General features: G+C 54.1%; 1 protein-coding gene across 2 annotated transcripts; it reads right to left on the minus strand.

Annotated features, from left to right (window-relative positions):
* Window positions 1-1,389: 1,389 nt before the first annotated feature.
* Window positions 1,390-16,207, minus strand: PHLDB3 (pleckstrin homology like domain family B member 3). Of its 2 annotated transcripts, none has more exons than XM_069457177.1 (15): window positions 15,969-16,207; window positions 14,948-15,130; window positions 14,591-14,728; window positions 11,784-11,912; window positions 11,445-11,606; window positions 10,415-10,525; window positions 10,178-10,261; window positions 9,945-10,058; window positions 7,975-8,074; window positions 7,730-7,820; window positions 7,561-7,648; window positions 6,854-6,910; window positions 3,659-3,878; window positions 2,870-2,955; window positions 1,390-1,819 (listed from the first exon to the last, which is right to left on the minus strand). In XM_069457177.1, the coding sequence occupies exons 1-15, from the start codon at window positions 16,200-16,202 to the stop codon at window positions 1,685-1,687; spliced, it is 1,932 nt and encodes a 643-aa protein (XP_069313278.1). In that variant the 5' UTR covers window positions 16,203-16,207; the 3' UTR covers window positions 1,390-1,684. The 2 variants fall into 2 exon arrangements, with proteins under 2 accessions (XP_069313278.1, XP_069313277.1); XM_069457176.1 differs by having other exon boundaries at window positions 10,415-10,542; window positions 11,441-11,606.
* Window positions 16,208-16,238: the final 31 nt, after the last annotated feature.

The following is a 16,238-nucleotide window of genomic DNA, read 5'->3' on the forward strand; positions in this document are numbered from 1 at the left end:
AAGGGCCTGCTTTGCAGAGGGGCCGGGGGGCGTGAATTTATCCAAGAATCCAGGTGTCTCACACCTGGAGGTGGAGGCCAAGGGACCCCTGGAGTCCTAGAAGACCTGGGGATTTGGGTGTTTGCACTCCCAGGCTTCCGGGGCACTCTATCTGGATATTCAAGGGCACTTTCTGAGGGGGGGCAGCTGTCTCCAGAGTGACAACTTAAGAGTGCTCAGGTCGGGGAGCCCAGGGCACTGTGGAAGCCCACAGTATGCATCTGACCCAGCCTAGGGGTCAGGGAGAGCTTCTTGAAGGAGGGGACCCCTTAGATGAGACCTAAAGGATGACAAGAAGTCAGCCAAAGAGCTCTGCCTGCCTTGTTCAGGACTGTCCCCAATGTCACTTTCCCATCCATTTATTCAACCCCCAGATGTTCCCCTGACACCTAGTTTGCACTAGGCCCTTTGCTGTCCCAGGGGCTCACTAGTGACCGAGACAGCGCCAGCTCCTCCTGGAGCTCCCAGTCCAGAGGGGGAGACAGGCTCAGCAGTAATGACCCCGAGTAGTCAAGGCGGTGGTGGGAGAAATACAGGACAGAGTGATCAGGGTTGGGATGTGGGAGACACAGACAGAGTGGTCAGGGCTATAGTGGGAAGCTTAGAGAAAGCAACTGACCCACCCAGGACAATCAGGGAGGACTTCCTGGAGAAAGAGACAAAACACAGGAGCTAAAATCCAAATGATGAGTAGAACCTGGGTGGAGCAGGGAAAGGTGCCTAAGCAAAGGGAACAGTATGTACAAAGACCCAGAGGTGAAAGGGAAACAATTTTTTTCTTTCACTTTCATGGAAAGAGACATGCCCTGTGGTGCTGGGGACACACTGGTGACCAGGACAACCCTGGTTCTGCCTCATGGAGCTCCCAGTGTATAAAGGACAGATGCATCACCAGTGATGACCCAGGGTCCTCAGGGCAGGGATGGGGGAACTCAAAAGGGGGTGCCTGACCCAGCCAGAGGAGTCAGTGAGGGCTTCCTGAAGGAGGGGACATCTGAACTAAGACAGGAAGCTAATTAAGAGAAGAGAAGGGCAGAGGGAACAGCATGTGCAAAAGCCTGGCGGGAGGGAGCCTCCAAGTTCCTAGAAATTGCCAATAGCCCAGTCAGGCCAAAAAGGGTGGAAGCAGGTCTTACAAACTTAAAAACAAAATTGTCAAACACTAAAGACATGCACGCCTTCCCACCCCCTTCCCGCAGCCATGACCTCAGGGTTGACGGCCTCTGTTCCTAAAGAGAGAGAAAGCTGTGGGATGCTTGGCTTTCAGAGCTACCCATAACTTGGATGTCCCCAAGGGACCCCAGACGCCTGGGCTGGAAACCACAGCAGCAATCTCTGTTTTTCCTCCGTATTTAATTCGGTATCACAGGAGCACCAATAAATAGTTCCTTCCCGCCCCTGCAATCTTCGTCCTGCCCCGGGCAGGGCCTCAGGGGCCGGCGATCCCGTCGGGGAAAGACACCGGCCACCAGCCACCTCGAACGCCACGGCTCAGGCCAGCAGAGCTGCAGCGCCAGCAGAACTCCCGGGAGAGTTCCAAAGGGGCGGGCCCAGGTTTTCCGGCAGTGGGCGGGGCCTCGGAACGCCGCTGCCAGCGTGCGGGGGCGGAGCCTCGCCGGGACGTCCCCCAAGTGGGCGGGCCCGATCAGGGGGCGTGGTTTTCGTCCGCTGCGGTCACGATGACGTCCATCCAGATGCGCATGGCTTCCGGGCTCGGGGCCACCATGTAGAACAGGCGTTCGTAGGTTTTGACGCAGAACGTCAGGCGGGGGTTGGGGCTCTGGAATAAGCAGTGGCGTGAGAGTGGTTGAGGCAACGGATACCAGCCACAGCCTGGGTTCGAATCCAGCCTTGCTACTTACTGCCTTTGTGGCATTGGACAAGTTACTTAAGACTGATTCTTAGTATCACTGTCTTCCTAAATGATGGTACCTAAATCATTGGGTGATGAGGATTAAATGATTTAACACAGGAAAGTGCTTAAAATTGATAAATGGAGAGGGCTATTATTAAATTAGGAACAAGAGAAATTTAAAAGGAAGACCCATGGCCCCTTCTCCTAGCCTACCTTCCCCTATATTAGAAATATAGGCATTCAAATTACACCTCCCCAAAATCTAGGTCCCCCACCTGGGGATAGTATCTAGAACCCATTTATTGAGTACTACTTGCCAACCCCCCAATGAGTAAATCCTTTACGTCCATTATGTTCTTAGTTCTCAATAACCTTGACAGAATGGGTTGAAGTGTGCCCATTTTGCATATGAGAAAACTAAGTCTGGAGAAGGAAAGTCATTTCCTTGTCGCACAGCTGGGATTCCAACCTGAGTCCTAAGGAGCCACAGTTGGTTACTTTACAGAGCTTTCTAAATATTGTATCAATTGCCAACATTTAAATTCCTGGCACGGCACTTGTATACAAGTTTGAATTCTTGAGTGCTCCAGGGAAAAACAGATATGCTGTGATACCATGGGACCCATTCCCATTTGGCAACTGCCGGCAGCCTGACTGTCTCCTTCAGATGCGCCCAGACTGCCCAAGTCCTGACTCTGACCTCTTCATTTCATTTATTCCAGTTTGGCATCAAAGTTTGCCAATGTTTGCTCTAAAACTTTTGCTCCAAAAAAATTAACAGTGGCTGAGAGCCAGAGTCTGAGCTCGTGATTTTTGGTCCCTGCAGTGACATGATCTGTTGGTGTCCTGTGCTGGATGGTGAGTACCCTCACAATAGGGGCTGTGGGTGGCTTTTCCCAGGACGAGTCAGGGATGAGATAAGGCTTAGTGAAGGGGCTCAGACTCAGAGGGCTGGGTGGCACTGAGGGACTTCACCTTGAAGGCACAGCGTAAGTGGTCGTAGTAGACTTCCTCAATGGCCTGGAAGTAGATGACACCTTTGAGCTTGGTCTCATCCTTGTCTGGCAGGGGAGGTAAGGGAGAAACAGAGCCAGTGAGAAGTGTGCGTCTGTATGTGTTGGGGGGGGGCAGGTGAGCACTGGGCCCAAGTCTTGGGACTGGGTTTGGAGTGAGGAACATGGTATCAGAGTCCAAAGGTTCCTAAAGTACCATGGTTGGGGGGTGAGTGAATGCTGATGCTGGTTGGGAAACTGGACAAGATTGGGGAATGGGGTGTGGGGAGCTGGAACCCTGCCTCCCTGAATGCCTTGGTACCTGATAAGGAGAGGAGCTCAAGGAGAGCTTCAGAATAATTGATGCCCCTAGGGAGGAGGGAGAGGGGTCTTGGACTCCTGGGTGTTATTAGAGGTGGGGGAGATGCTGACAATGCAGGTTCAGACTCCTGGGTATCTTAGGAAAATGGGCCCGGAGCTGGGGGTTTGGATTCTGGGAGGCTTAAGGAGGAGGAAGGGACTGGGGATTTGCACTCCTGGGTTATGGGGAAGGTGGGAGCTGGGGACCCAAATTCCTACATCCTGGGGGGACTGGAAAGTGGGTGCCTGGACTCCTGAGTCCAGAGGGAGGAAAGGGCTGGGGATCCAGACTCATGGGCCTAAGACAGCAGGGGGCTGGGGGCCAGGACTCCGGCTGCCTGCGGGGTGAGGGGAGGGTGAGGGAGGGACGGACTCCAGCGTCCTGGGGCCCAGGCGGCCAGACTGGGCTTACCCGCGTAGTAGGCCAGGCGGCGGGCTTGGCGGTCAAAGCAGAACCATCGCTTCCTCCAGGTCTTGATGCGGCCGCCCATCTTCACCAGGGGTCCCCGGCAGCAGCCCCCGGACACCCGCACATGCGGGCAGCTTTCCGGGCTGTGGCCCCAACGTTCCAAGTGCTGGCGGAGATCCAAGACTTGGGGGCCTGGAGGGCGGGGTGGGGGTGTGGGCGGCGCCTGGGGAGGAAGAGAAGGAGCAGCTTATGTGGTGTTGGTGGGGATTCTGCATCCTGGAGCGCCCCCGGGAGAGCCAGTCACGGCGGCTCACATGTGAGGCCTGCTCCCGCCTCTCGGTGTAACGGCAGCCAACGGCGCGTTTACTGACTCACACTCTGCCCAGGGCTTTAGGAACACCAACTCCTTGACGCCTCACCACCGCCCTTGGGACAGGGCTACCATGAGCCCCACTTTACACATGAGCGAAATGGGGTACAGAGAGATGAAATAACACACCGAGGCCACACAGAGCTTCTGGATGGCAGAGCTGGATGCAAACCCAAGTATTCCTGACCTAGAGCTCGCCCTGAAACAGCAGAGGCATATCAGAGAAATGGAGGGCCTCTGGGTCAGGGTCCCCAAAGTGGGGTCCTCACTGTTGCATTTGTAAAACAGGAACCGAAGGGTAGGTGATCAGTAGAGGGGAGCACTGTTTACATTATTACTGTTGCTATTCTTCTTATTGTGATGGAATCAGTGATTATTGTCCTGTGCTAAGCACTTTCTAGGTATAATCTTTCTGCCCCCTGAAGCTCTCCTGGGGGCTGAGTATATTTATCTCCATTTTACAGATGTGGAAACCAAGACTCAGAGAGATTAAGTCACTATGCCAAAGTCACACAGCAAGAGCTGACTGAGCCAGGACTCACCAGGCGCAGTGGTCACCTCCGCTGGTCATAAAGGTTAGCGGAGAAGAAAGAAGGAAATACAAGTGTCTGCTGTTTATTAGAGCCCAACCCTGGGCCGGCCTGATTGAACCTATTCTTCCCAAATAATTCCTGCAAAGAATGGTATGATTCCCAAGGTCAAACTGAGTCTCGGGGAGTGCATCTCAAACTTCTTCATGCCAGCAGACCCCCTGGGGATTTTGTTAAAAAGTACACCCTGATTCAGTCGTTCCAGGGTGAGGTCTTGGATGGGGGCGAGGTTCTGCATGTCTAACAAGCTCAGTGGTAGGGGGTGGGGGAACTGATGTTGTTGGTTCCCTGCTGAGTACCAAGGGCTTAGGAAACTGAAGCCAGGCCAGAGAGCAAGAAGGGTTGAGAAACAGAGATGACTGTCACAGGCTGGAGGCAGGGAGATGGAGGAGGAGGAGAAATGGGTGGGCAGCCGGGGAGATCTGGTTTAAAGAGCACCCACGGGGTCCTCACTCCCACCAGATCCAGACAGGAGCACTAAGGATCACCTCTGTGCGTGGAAGCTTCCACTGCGTGTCAGGCTCTGTTCCAGGTGGTCACAGTGATTCCCTAGTTTCCTCTCCAAAACAGCCCATTAATGTCCCCACTGGACAAATGAGGAAACTGAGGCTTCTAGAGAGGAAGTGACTCACCAAGGTCACCCAGCCAGGATGTGGCAGAGCTAGGCACCAACCCAGCAGAACAGCAGGGATGGGCCCAGAACTCTCCACTGCTCCCCAGCTGGCCGTGTCACCTCCACGGGACCCGACCCCTCTGGGAGCCTCAGTTCCCTGTGCTGACCCTGGGGGGGGGGGTTACCACCACCCCCTCCTCTCGGGGGCTGTTTCAAGGATGAGCGAGCTGCCCTAGGGGTCTCCGCCCCGAAATTCCATTCTAGGAGTGAATCCCAGAGACATACTTGCGCATGCGCACAAAAGACAGCAGGGGGTGGAAGGGAAGGGGACAAAGCACATGGGGACAGTTTAATAAATGACAATGCTGCGCTCAACATCAGCTTCACCGAGGGCGGGCGGAGATTTTTATTTGGGTCACCACTGGAACCCAGGGCCTAGCACACAATAGGCACTCAGTAAATACTGGCTGAAATGAATAAGGGAAGGACAGATGGTTGAGGAAACCAAAAGCAGGTTGGGAATGATGTGCTCATTCATGGGACAAATAAGTTCACAAAATATGGTTTGATTAGCACACGTGGAAAAGTATAAATATAGATCTGAAGGCTTCTCAACACCAGAAGTGAGATCAGGGAGGAAGAAAGTGACCTTCACCTTCGGGACACTGTGTATGTCTTTCTTTGTAACAATATGTATTGTAGGTAAAAGTGTATCATCGGCAAAAATAAAACTTTAATAAGGAAGTTGTCGGCTAAATCCAGAATGTGCAAAAATCTACAGGATAAATGACTTGATTTTTTTCCACAAATAAATGGCATTTTTAAAAAAAATGGAAGAGAGAACTATTAGAGAGATTAAAAGAGATGTAAGAGACCTTTTAACCAAATGCATAGTGTGCACGTTTGCGTCTAGATTCAAATAAACCTACTATAGAAAGATATTTCGGAGACAATTAGGAAAATGTGAATATGGAGTGTTTATGGAATGGAATTTAAAATCTGGTAAGGTGTGACAATGGAATTTTTGTTATGTTAAAAAAAAAAAAACCCTATCTATTGGCGATACATGGTGACATATGGATGAAAGGGTACAATATTTTCCTTTAAAATATTCCAGTGCAGAGTGGGATGCAGGTGTGGGATTAGCAAAATAAGGTTGGCAGGTAAAACAAGAGTCACTGTTGATAATTACTGAAGCTGCACGGTGGGTATGTGGGGGGTTATTAATCTATTCTCTACCTTTGCATATATTTGAATATTTCTATAAAATAAAAATTTTATAAAAGAAATAAATATAAACAACATAAATTTTAAAATGATGTTTAAAAGTCCCAGCATATACTTGCCCTCATTCTGTAGTAAATACTAACATTATCACCGATGTACAGAAGGGGAAACCGAGGCACAGAGGAGTGAAGCAAGTTACCCAAGGACAGGTACAGGTACCAATGTCCATTACAATGTCATGGGAACAGGAACTGGGTCCTTTTAATTCCCTTCCCTTGCCAAGCCCAGGACACTTTTCTGTTGCATTACAGGAGGGGAAAGGGTGGAATATGAGAAAGGGCACAGGCCAGGGAGAAGGAAGCAGGGAGAGGTGGGGTGAGGGCAAGGGTGGGACTGACCGTGATGGCAGGAACGCTGGAGCCTGAGGAAGCTTCTGTGTTCCTTTTCGTGCCTTCCTGTGAATTCATGATGAAGGAGTCAATAAGGATGCTGACCCAGGAGATGTAGGGGGAAAGGTACTAGGTTCCTGGGTCTGAGGGAGGAGGGGCTGGGGCCGGACTCCTGGGTCTGAGGGAGGAGGGGCTGGGGCCGGACCCCTGGGTCTGAGGGAGGAGGGGCTGGGCCTGGACCCCCGGGTCTGAGGGAGGAGGGGCTGGGCCTGGACCCCCGGGTCTGAGGGAGGAGGGGCTGGGCCTGGACCCCCGGGTCTGAGGGAGGAGGGGCTGGGGCCGGACCCCCGGGTCTGAGGGAGGAGGGGCTGGGGCCTGGACCCCCGGGTCTGAGGGAGGAGGGGCTGGGGCCGGACCCCCGGGTCTGAGGGAGGAGGGGCTGGGGCCGGACTCCCGGGTCTGAGGGAGGAGGGGCTGGGGCCGGACCCCCGGGTCTGAGGGAGGAGGGGCTGGGGCCGGACTCCTGGGTCTGAGGGAGGAGGGGCTGGGGCCGGACCCCTGGGTCTGAGGGAGGAGGGGCTGGGGCCGGACCCCTGGGTCTGAGGGAGGAGGGGCTGGGGCTGGACCCCTGGGTCTGAGGGAGGAGGGGCTGGGGCTGGACCCCTGGGTCTGAGGGAGGAACTTCTGTTCCTCAGCATGACAGTCTGAGGCCTCACCCTGGCCTTGAGCAGCCGCTCCCTCTCGGCCACAGCCTGCTTCAGGAGCCTCTCCATGTGGGCGATGTCCGGGTGGAGGGCCCCACAGCTAGGAGGAGGGAACAGAGATGGTGGGTTTTAGTGGCTGGGCCTCTTCCCCACCCCTCCCACCTGCTCCCTGATGTCTCACCTATTCCCAGGGCCACAATTCAGCAGCTGGTAGAGGGGGTGTCTGCTGGAGTCCCCCACCGGTGGCAGGAGAGCTGAGGCCTCCAGGGGTCCTGGGGGAGAGGGGACCGGGTTAGCGGGCTGGGACAGTCCCTGGGCCAGCCCCTTCCCTTGTCCCCCTGCAGGCATCTGTGCCCGTTTCCTCCAACCTCTGCTGCAGGGTGGGTGCTGCTGGGGGAGGAGGGCAGGCAGGGGCAGGGTCCTCACCAGTACAGTGGAGGGACAGAGGTCGGGGGGATCCTCTCTGGCTCGCCCTCTCTCCCCTTTTCCGGGGAAGGCTCCCGGTCCTCTGGAGGCCAATGGAGCCCTGAAAACACACAAGAAACATGTTCGCTCTCAACCACAGTCAGAGAACTGCCCAGTGAAACCACCACCTCATTGGCACAGACCAAAATGGTCCTGTCAACATGGTGCTGAGTGAAAGAAGCTGTTCCAGAGACTCCACAGAGTGTGACCCCATTTATACGACACAGGCAAATTAACACAGAGACAGGAAGGAGAATCATGGTTGCCAGGGGCTGGGGGAGATTGGGGAGTTGCTAGGTGATGGATAAGAGGTTCAGAGTTTCTTTTTGGGGGTAACAAAAAGGTTCTAAAATTCATTGTGGTGATAGTTGTCCAACCCTGAATATACTAAAAGACAGAATTGTATACTTTAAATGAATGAATTGTATGGGACATGAATTATATCTCAATAAAATTCTTTTTAAAAAAAAACCACTGTGCTGGTAGATGCGTAGGAAACCGAGATGCTCTCACACAATGCTAAGAATGTTCTACTGGAACAACGTTTATGGAGGCCAATTTGGCGGGTTTTTTTTTTTTTTTTTTTAGTTTAATTTAATTTTTTTTGAGACAGGGTCTTGCTCTGTCACCCTGGCTAGAGTGTAGTGGCATCATCATAGCTCACTGCAACCTCAAACTCCTGGGCTCAAGCAATCCTTCTGACTCAGCCTCCAGAGTAGATGGGACTCACAGGCATGTGCCACCATGCCTGGCTACTTTTTTTTTTGAGACAGAGTCTCACTCTGTTGCCCGTGCTAGAGTGCATGGCGTCAGCCTAGCTCACAGCAACCTCAAACTCCTGGGCTCAAGCGATCCTCCTGCCTCAGCCTCCCGAGTAGCTGGGACTACAGGCATCCACCACCATGCCCGGCTCATTTTTTCTGTATGTTTTTAGTTGTCCAGATAATTTCTTTCTATTTTTTTAGTAGAGACGGGGTCTCGCTCTTGCTCAGGCTGGTCTTGAACTCCTGAGCTCAAACAATCCACCCGCCTCAGCCTCCCAGAGTGCTAGGATTACAGGCGTGAGCCACCGTGCCCGGCCTGGCTTCTTTTTTCTAGTTTTTATAGAGATGGGGTCTCAATATGTTGCTCAGGTTGGTATCAAAGCTTAAGTGATCCTCCCGCTTTGGTGGGATTACAGGCATGAGCCACCACGCCCAGCCAAGAGCCACCAATTCCTAAGTGCTTACCATGAACCCACACAACTGAAACAGACCTTTTTTCATCTAATATAGGTTGAGTATCCCTCATCCAAAATGCTTGGGACCAGAAATGTTTAGAACTTCTGATTTTTTTGGATTTTGGAATACTTGCGTTGGGCATCCCTAATCCGAAAATGCAAAATCTGAAATGCTCCAGTGAGCATTTCCTTTGAACGTCATGTTGGTGCTCAAAAAGTTGCAGATTTTGGAGCATTTTGGATTTCGGGTTTTTGGATTAGGGATACTCAACCTGTACTCACCCCTACCTCATGCACGGCACTCTCATATTTTCCACTCTATTTCATTTTGTACAAATTAGTGGCAAGTGACCCATTCAGTGAATGTTTTAACCATTGATAGGTTGGGACCCCCAGTCTTAAGGAGATCTGGAAGGATACTCAAGAAACCAGTAGCTGCACTGCTTCTCAGGAGGCCCCTGTTTGGTTGTTTTTAAAATTTTCTTCTGGGCACATGTTTCCATTTTGCCAGGGGATGGGAGGGGGGTGTTAGGCAAAAGAAAGAAATAATAATAAACCTGGAGTCATAAACATACCCCTTGATCAACCCTCCCTGCCTCTCCCTGTGCTCTGACGTAAGTTCTGGAGACCCCAGTGTGGGGCTCTGCTCTCAGCCCCTCCCTCCCCACTGACCAGTGAGACACCCGGGGACATGGGGCAGTGGGGGAGGAACCTGCAGGGAGCTGTGGACCGAGAAGAGGCAGGAGGAGGTAGAGGCAGCGGCGGCGTGGGCAGTGGGGTCCTGGAGCACCAGCAGCTGGCGGTCTGTCTTCTGGGTGAACAGCAGCTGCAGGAGAGAGCAGGGAGATACACTGGACCTGGAGGGGTCTGGAGGGAGGGGGCACTGGGGGCCCAGACCCCGGGGTCTCAGGGAGGAGGGGCACCAGGCACATGAACTCCCCATACCTTAGTGAGGGCCTGGTTGGGCTCAGAAAAGTCCCCACCAGGTGTCCCCTGCAGGCGATTGAGCTCGAGCAGTCGGCTCCGTTCCTGTGGGAAGACGTCATGGACAACTACATCTCACAGTCTGAATGGGCCATCCCAGCTGCTTTCCCTAATGCCAGGAGACATCTGGGGTGCAGGGAGGTGGTGGGTTGCCCCAGGGGGAGGTGAGGACAGTATGACAGGTGCCGGGAAGCTCACCTGCGTCAGGGCCTGAAGAGCCTCCTCCTTCTTCTGGTTCAGCCCCCGGCTCTCGGCTGCCATCTGCTCCCCCACCGACTTGAGCTGCTCCTCTAGGACCTGGATGCGGCGCTGCAGGGCACCCCCCACTGCCCCAGTTACTCGGCAGCCCCAGGGGCCCCGCTGGCTCTCCAGGCCCACCCTCCACAAACCCAGGTCCTCCCTGAATGCCAGGGTGTGCTCCACCCCCTCACAGAGACCACGGGATCTGAGTGTCCAGGGATGGGGACTCAGTTCAGCTCCCTGGTGCCCTCTTCCCTTTTGGGGGTCCAGAAGAGATCTGGGGTGGACTGGAGGAGATGCAGACAGAGGGACAGACAGACAGACAAAACCAGAACACATAGAGAAAACAGCGATCAAGACAGACCCAAAAAGACAGACATGCAGAGAAAGGAGACAAGACAGAAATAGAACAGATAGAAACCACCTGAGACAGAGGAGAAGAGGGAGGGACAGGAAAAATATCCAGAAATAGAAGTGGGGACGGGGGACCCATAGCATGGCTTTCTAATCCAAAACTTTGGGAAACTCTGTATTCAATATAGTCGAACATGTGTCTTCTTCCCATAGGACTGGTCAGACCTTGAACATGAGCTCCCGAGAGGAGCCGGTGGAGCATCCTTTTGGACCAGGGTTTGGGAGGCAAAGAGCGTAGCGGAGAAGACCGAGTTGCTTCAAATCCCTTATGAACTAAGCAACCTCGGAAAAGATTACTTAAGCACCTTGACCTTCAGTTTCACCACCATAAAATGGAAAAGAAAATAATAGGACTTGCCTCACAGGTTTGTTGTAAGGATTCAGTGAGTAAATACTCATGAAACGTCTAGGAGTATGTCTGGCACATGGCAAACGTTCCATAAGCAGCAGCTATTATTACTATTCTGAAGAACGTGACACAGGCAGGAAACAGGGACAGAGAAAGGGGCAGACAAGAAGCAGAGGAGACCGAGAAGAATGGCAAAGGAGGCAGGGCCAGTCCAGCGAGACTCACCCTGTGCTGTGCCACGCTGGCCTGAAGTTCCTGGACCTTGGGGTCTGGTGCCCGGGCCCCAGGGCTGTCCCGATCCTCCTCCTCCTGCCGGCTCTCCCGCTCCAGTTGCTGGAACTCCAGGTCCTCATAGGCACGCTGGGCCACATCCAGCTGTTCCCTCATCTGTGCGTGGGGAAGCCAAAGGGCTAGAGGCCTGGACCTCTAGGGCCCAGGGAAGAGCGGGCGGGGGCCAGGACTCCTGGTCAATGAGGAAGGACCCCTGGTCCTGGGGGTAAGGAGGCTCAGGGCCTAGACTCCTGGGTCCTGGTGGAAGAGGGGCTGGACACCAGAGGGCCTCACCTCCTGCACCCCCTGCAGAAGCTTCTCCCGCTGGTCCTCTGGCTGTGAGTCGAGCTGTCCCTGAGCCTCCTGCAGTCTCTGGCGCAGACCCTCCACGCGATCCCGCTCCTGGCTCAGCCGCCTCTGTTCCTGAAAGAACGACCATGTTCTCAGCCTCAGCCTGAGCGCAGGCAGGGAAACAGAGGCCAGCTGGAGCTTAGATCCCTGCCTGGGGTGTCAGCTCCACGAGGGCAGGAACCCTGTCTATGTGGTTCACTCTGCTATAGCTCTTCCCCAGAGCAGGTGCCAAGTAAGCAGTTTTTTGAGAAACAAATGAAGGAATGAACACAAACATATCCACGCTGTGTGATCCTGGGGTCCCTGAGCGGGGTTGGACATGGGTCCTGCCCTCTAGCGGGGGACATAACCAGTTACAGCCCAGAACGATCAGGGCAGTGAAACACAAAAACTGTGGGAATCTAGAAAGGGGAGAAATGTCTGCCAGTGTAACCCAAGGCTTCCTGGATTTGGGGACTTCAAGGGGAGCCTCAAAAATCAGGGAGCACTGGAGTTGAGCCAATCTCTCTCCCCTGCTGCAAGACCCTATTGCAGTGGTCCCTATAAAAAAAGAAAAGAAATGAAATGAAATGAAACCAGGGAGTATTTAGACCTCGGAAAACAAGGAACTGGAAGGGCATTTTGGGCAGAGGGAAGAGAAAGGCAGAAATGCACGAAAGTTGAAAAGTACAGAAAGTTTGGGGGGCAAACCCCAGCCAGGGCAGAGGAGGATGTGCTGGTGGGAAGAGACAAGGAGCATGGCGGGAGATGACAGTGGGGAGGTCGGCACACATAGCTCATGTTGAGTTTGATCAACCTGAGAAGCCCTTATCCTGGGGCAATGGGGAGCCATGGAAGGACTGGAAGGATGGAGTTGGACCTTAGTTTGGAATCATCCCTCCAGGAGGTGGATTAGAGGGGTGGGGACAAACTCCTTGATGCATCCTCCAAGCAGTGAAGATGAGACCTAAGCCATGGCCCGGGCAGTGGGGATGGAAAAGAGATGGACTAGGGAGAGAGGTTCAAGGGCAGAAAAGGACAGGACCTGGTGACTAACAGGCTTGAGAGTGAGAGACAACGAGGTGTGCAGGGCAAGGTCCAGGACTTTGGGCTCGTGACCAAAGGGACAGCAAGACAGTGTGGAGAAGGGAGTTGCTGAGGTCAGCTTTGGATATGGTGAATGAGAAGGAGCTAGACCCCTGGGTCTGAGGGAGGAGGGGCTGGGGACCCAGATTTCTGGGTCCGAGGGAGGAAGGAGCACCTAGCAGACAGCACCCTAGGAAGCAGGGCACATAGGTCTAGACCTCAGGAGAGAAATCAGGACCAGGGCTGTGTGAGGGTAAATGAAGTCCCAGGATCCAGCGCCAGGAAATTCCAACATATAAGGCACTTGCAAAGATAAAGACTGATAGAATTACAAAGTCACCATTTTCCAGTCTATAATGATAACCAATCCAAGCAATGACCAGATCAGATACAAGAGTCTTAAGAAGAGACCAGGGTGACCTCACGAGTTCCGGACAACCAGAGGTGATGCCCCAACAATCACTCAGGAAGCACTAAAGCACATCTGAATCTGATCAAGCTTCTACATCTAACCAGCCACATGCTTGCAGGACAGAGGACTCCACAGGCACGCAATCAGCCACATCCTGTCTGTGGGACAGAAGCCAGGGTTTTTCCAATAAACAGCATGGGAAGGTAGGAATCACTAGAGATGAGACAACACATAGGGCTTTGGGGGACCTGGTTCAAACAATCCACTTGTTAACTGGCATTTTGAAGCAACGTGGGAAATATGAAAACTCACTAGATGTGAGATGATACTAACAACTTATTAATTCTTAAGGTGAGATAATGATATGGTGATACTGTTTTGTTTTATTTATTTACTTTTAAGACAGCATCTCACTCTGTTGCCTGGGTAGAGTGCAATGGCATCATCATAGCTCACAGCAACCTCAAATGTCTGGGCTTAAGAGATTCTCCTGCCTCAGCTTCCTGAGTAGCTGTGACTACAGGTACCCACCCCGTTGCCTAGCTAATTTTTCTATTTTTAGTAGAGACAGGGTCTCACTCTTGCTCAGGCTGGTCTCAAACTCGTAGACTCAAGGGATCCTCCCGCCTCGGCCTCCCAAGGTGCTAGAATTATAGGCGTGAGCCACTGCACCTGGTCAACATTTATTTATTTATATTTTTATTACTATTATTTTGAGACACAGTCTTGCTCTGTTGTCCGGGCTAGAGTGCTGTGGCGTCAGCCTAGCTCACAGCAACCTCAAACTCTTGGGCTCAAGCAATCCTCCTGCCTCAATCTCCCGAGTAGCTGGGACTACAGGAATGTGCCACCACGCCCGGCTAATTTATTATTATTATTTTAGTTGCCCAGCTAATTTTTTCTATTTTTAGCAGAGACAGGGACACGCTGTTGCTCAGGCTGGTCTCGAACTCCTGAGCTCAAGTGATCTTCCCACCTCGGCCTCCCAGAGTGCTAGGATTACAGGCATGAAGCCACCTCGGGGTCCCTGGTCAACATTTAAATAGCGAAGAGAGCCGAGGCAGGAAGGGGCCCTGGTGCATCAGGTCCCAAAATTCACAGTCAGGGAAGGAGGAGGAAAAGAAGGAGGGGCACTGCCTCTCGCCCTCTCTGGAGCCCACATTTGGGGGATGGGGACAACCCTCGGGCCCAGGTGGCCAGGAGCACACCAGGAATACCCATCGGACGGACGAGGAAGGACACCAATGATGCAGACCCAGCAGGCCAAACAGACCTGTTCCCGCTGCTCCCGGCCGCCCTGCTCCGCGGCCACCTGCTGCCCCAGCAAGTCCTGGAGCTGCGCCTCCTCCCGCCGAGCGGCCACTCGCTCCCCGGCCAGCTCACCCCGCAGCAGGGCCACCGCCACCTCCATCTGCGGAGAGAATGCCAGGGCTGACGGCTCGGACGCCTGGGTCTGAGGGGCCCAGGGGTCTGAACTCCCGAATTCGGAGGAAGGACGGAACCCAGGGACCTGGACTCGGAGGGAGGACGGGCTGGGGGCCTAGAATCTGATCCCGCAGGAGGAAAGGGCCGGGAGTCCGGCCTTTCGGGCTCTCCTGGAGTCAGACTTCCCAAGGGGTCCCAGCCTCACCTCGATCCTCAGCTCCTTCCTCTGGCGCTGCAGCTCTTTCACTCGCTGCTCCATCAGGGCCACGCGAGTCAGCGCCTCCAGCTGCTGCCCTCGCAGCCGCCGCGCCACCCCTCGCACCCCATCCCCAAAATGGGCGGATGCGGGAGGTGTTGGGGGGACCTGCACCGGAGCCGTGGCCTCGGGCTGAAGTTGGAGAGGGCGTGGTCAAGCGGAGAGGCCTCGCCCCCTGCAGTCATTAAGCAGGTCTGGTCTCCATCCCACCTCCCCACCTGCGGGTCTCAGTCCGCCTAACCCAACCACCTGGCGCATAATCGGTCTGAGGCTCTTTTATTCAAGGTTGGAGCGGGGGAGGGTGTAGGTCTGGTGATCACCCGACCCCGGAGGTCGCAGGACAGGGAGAAAGTGTTTCTTTTTCTCTATCCAGGTCCCATTCTCTTGGCATCACCTTCTTAGGGTCCCTGGATCTCTCTCTCTCCCTCTCCGTCCCCGTCCTCCGCCCCAGTCTCTCCGACTCAGTTCTGTCTTCCGTCTCTAAATCACTAGATCTCTTCCTCCCTCGAGTATCTTCCCCTCTCAAGTTTTCTGTCTCTATTTCTGTTCCTGGGCATCTGCATCTCTGCCCTCTATTTCTGGGTTTCCCTCTGTGTCTCTCTATCTCTCTCCGAGTCTCTGTCTCTGAGGGTGTCTCGTCTCTGGGTCTCCCTTGGTTGGGTCTCTCTGGATCCGTGTCTGGGTCTCTGTCTCTTCAGTAGAGTCTCTCCTATCTCTGGGTCGGTCTCCCCATCTCTGAGCCTCTGTCTCTGTCACCCGTTTGGGTCTCTCTGTTCTCTGGGCCTCTCCATGGATCTCTGTCTACCTGGTTTCTGTCTCTGTGGCTCCGTGTCCCGGTCTCTGTCTCTCAGGAGTCTTCCCCTATCCCCGGGTCTCTGTATGGTTTCTCTACACTTGTCTCTGTGTCCGTCACCCGTTTGGGTCTAAGTCCGTCTGGGCGCCCCCCGGCTGTCGCCCTCCGGGCCCTCACCGCGTCGCGGCTGCTCTCGGTGCTGCTCCCTTCTCCCACGTCTTCCTCTTCGTCCGCCTGCTGCTCAGCGCCTCGGTGGCTCGGAAGCTCCACCAGGTCCTCGGGCGCCTCTTGCTCGCGGGAGTCCTCGGGGTGCTCCTGGGGCTGGGCGGCCTCTTGGGGCTGGACCTCCGCGTCGCACTCTGGGACGGGCGGCGACGGGGTCCCCTGCTCCGGGCTGCTCGGCGTCCCCATGGCTGCTTCGGGCTCCTGCGGGGCGGGCGGGGCCGG

The sequence above is a fragment of the Eulemur rufifrons genome, chromosome 24, assembly GCF_041146395.1.
Source record: "Eulemur rufifrons isolate Redbay chromosome 24, OSU_ERuf_1, whole genome shotgun sequence".
Taxonomy (NCBI): Eukaryota; Metazoa; Chordata; class Mammalia; order Primates; family Lemuridae; genus Eulemur; species Eulemur rufifrons.

What these genes read in the sequence shown, in the direction of transcription:
- PHLDB3 (XM_069457176.1), bottom strand. Translation starts at nt 16,202, where the DNA reads ATGGGGACGCCGAGCAGCCCGGAGCAGGGGACCCCGTCGCCGCCCGTC. An exon ending in CGTGGCACAGCACAGGGTGA is followed by an intron (nt 10,543 to 11,440) that starts GTCTCGCTGGAC and finishes TAACTGGGGCAG; the next exon opens with TGGGGGGTGCCCTGCAGCGC. An exon ending in AATTGTGGCCCTGGGAATAG is followed by an intron (nt 7,649 to 7,729) that starts GTGAGACATCAG and finishes CCCTCCTCCTAG; the next exon opens with CTGTGGGGCCCTCCACCCGG.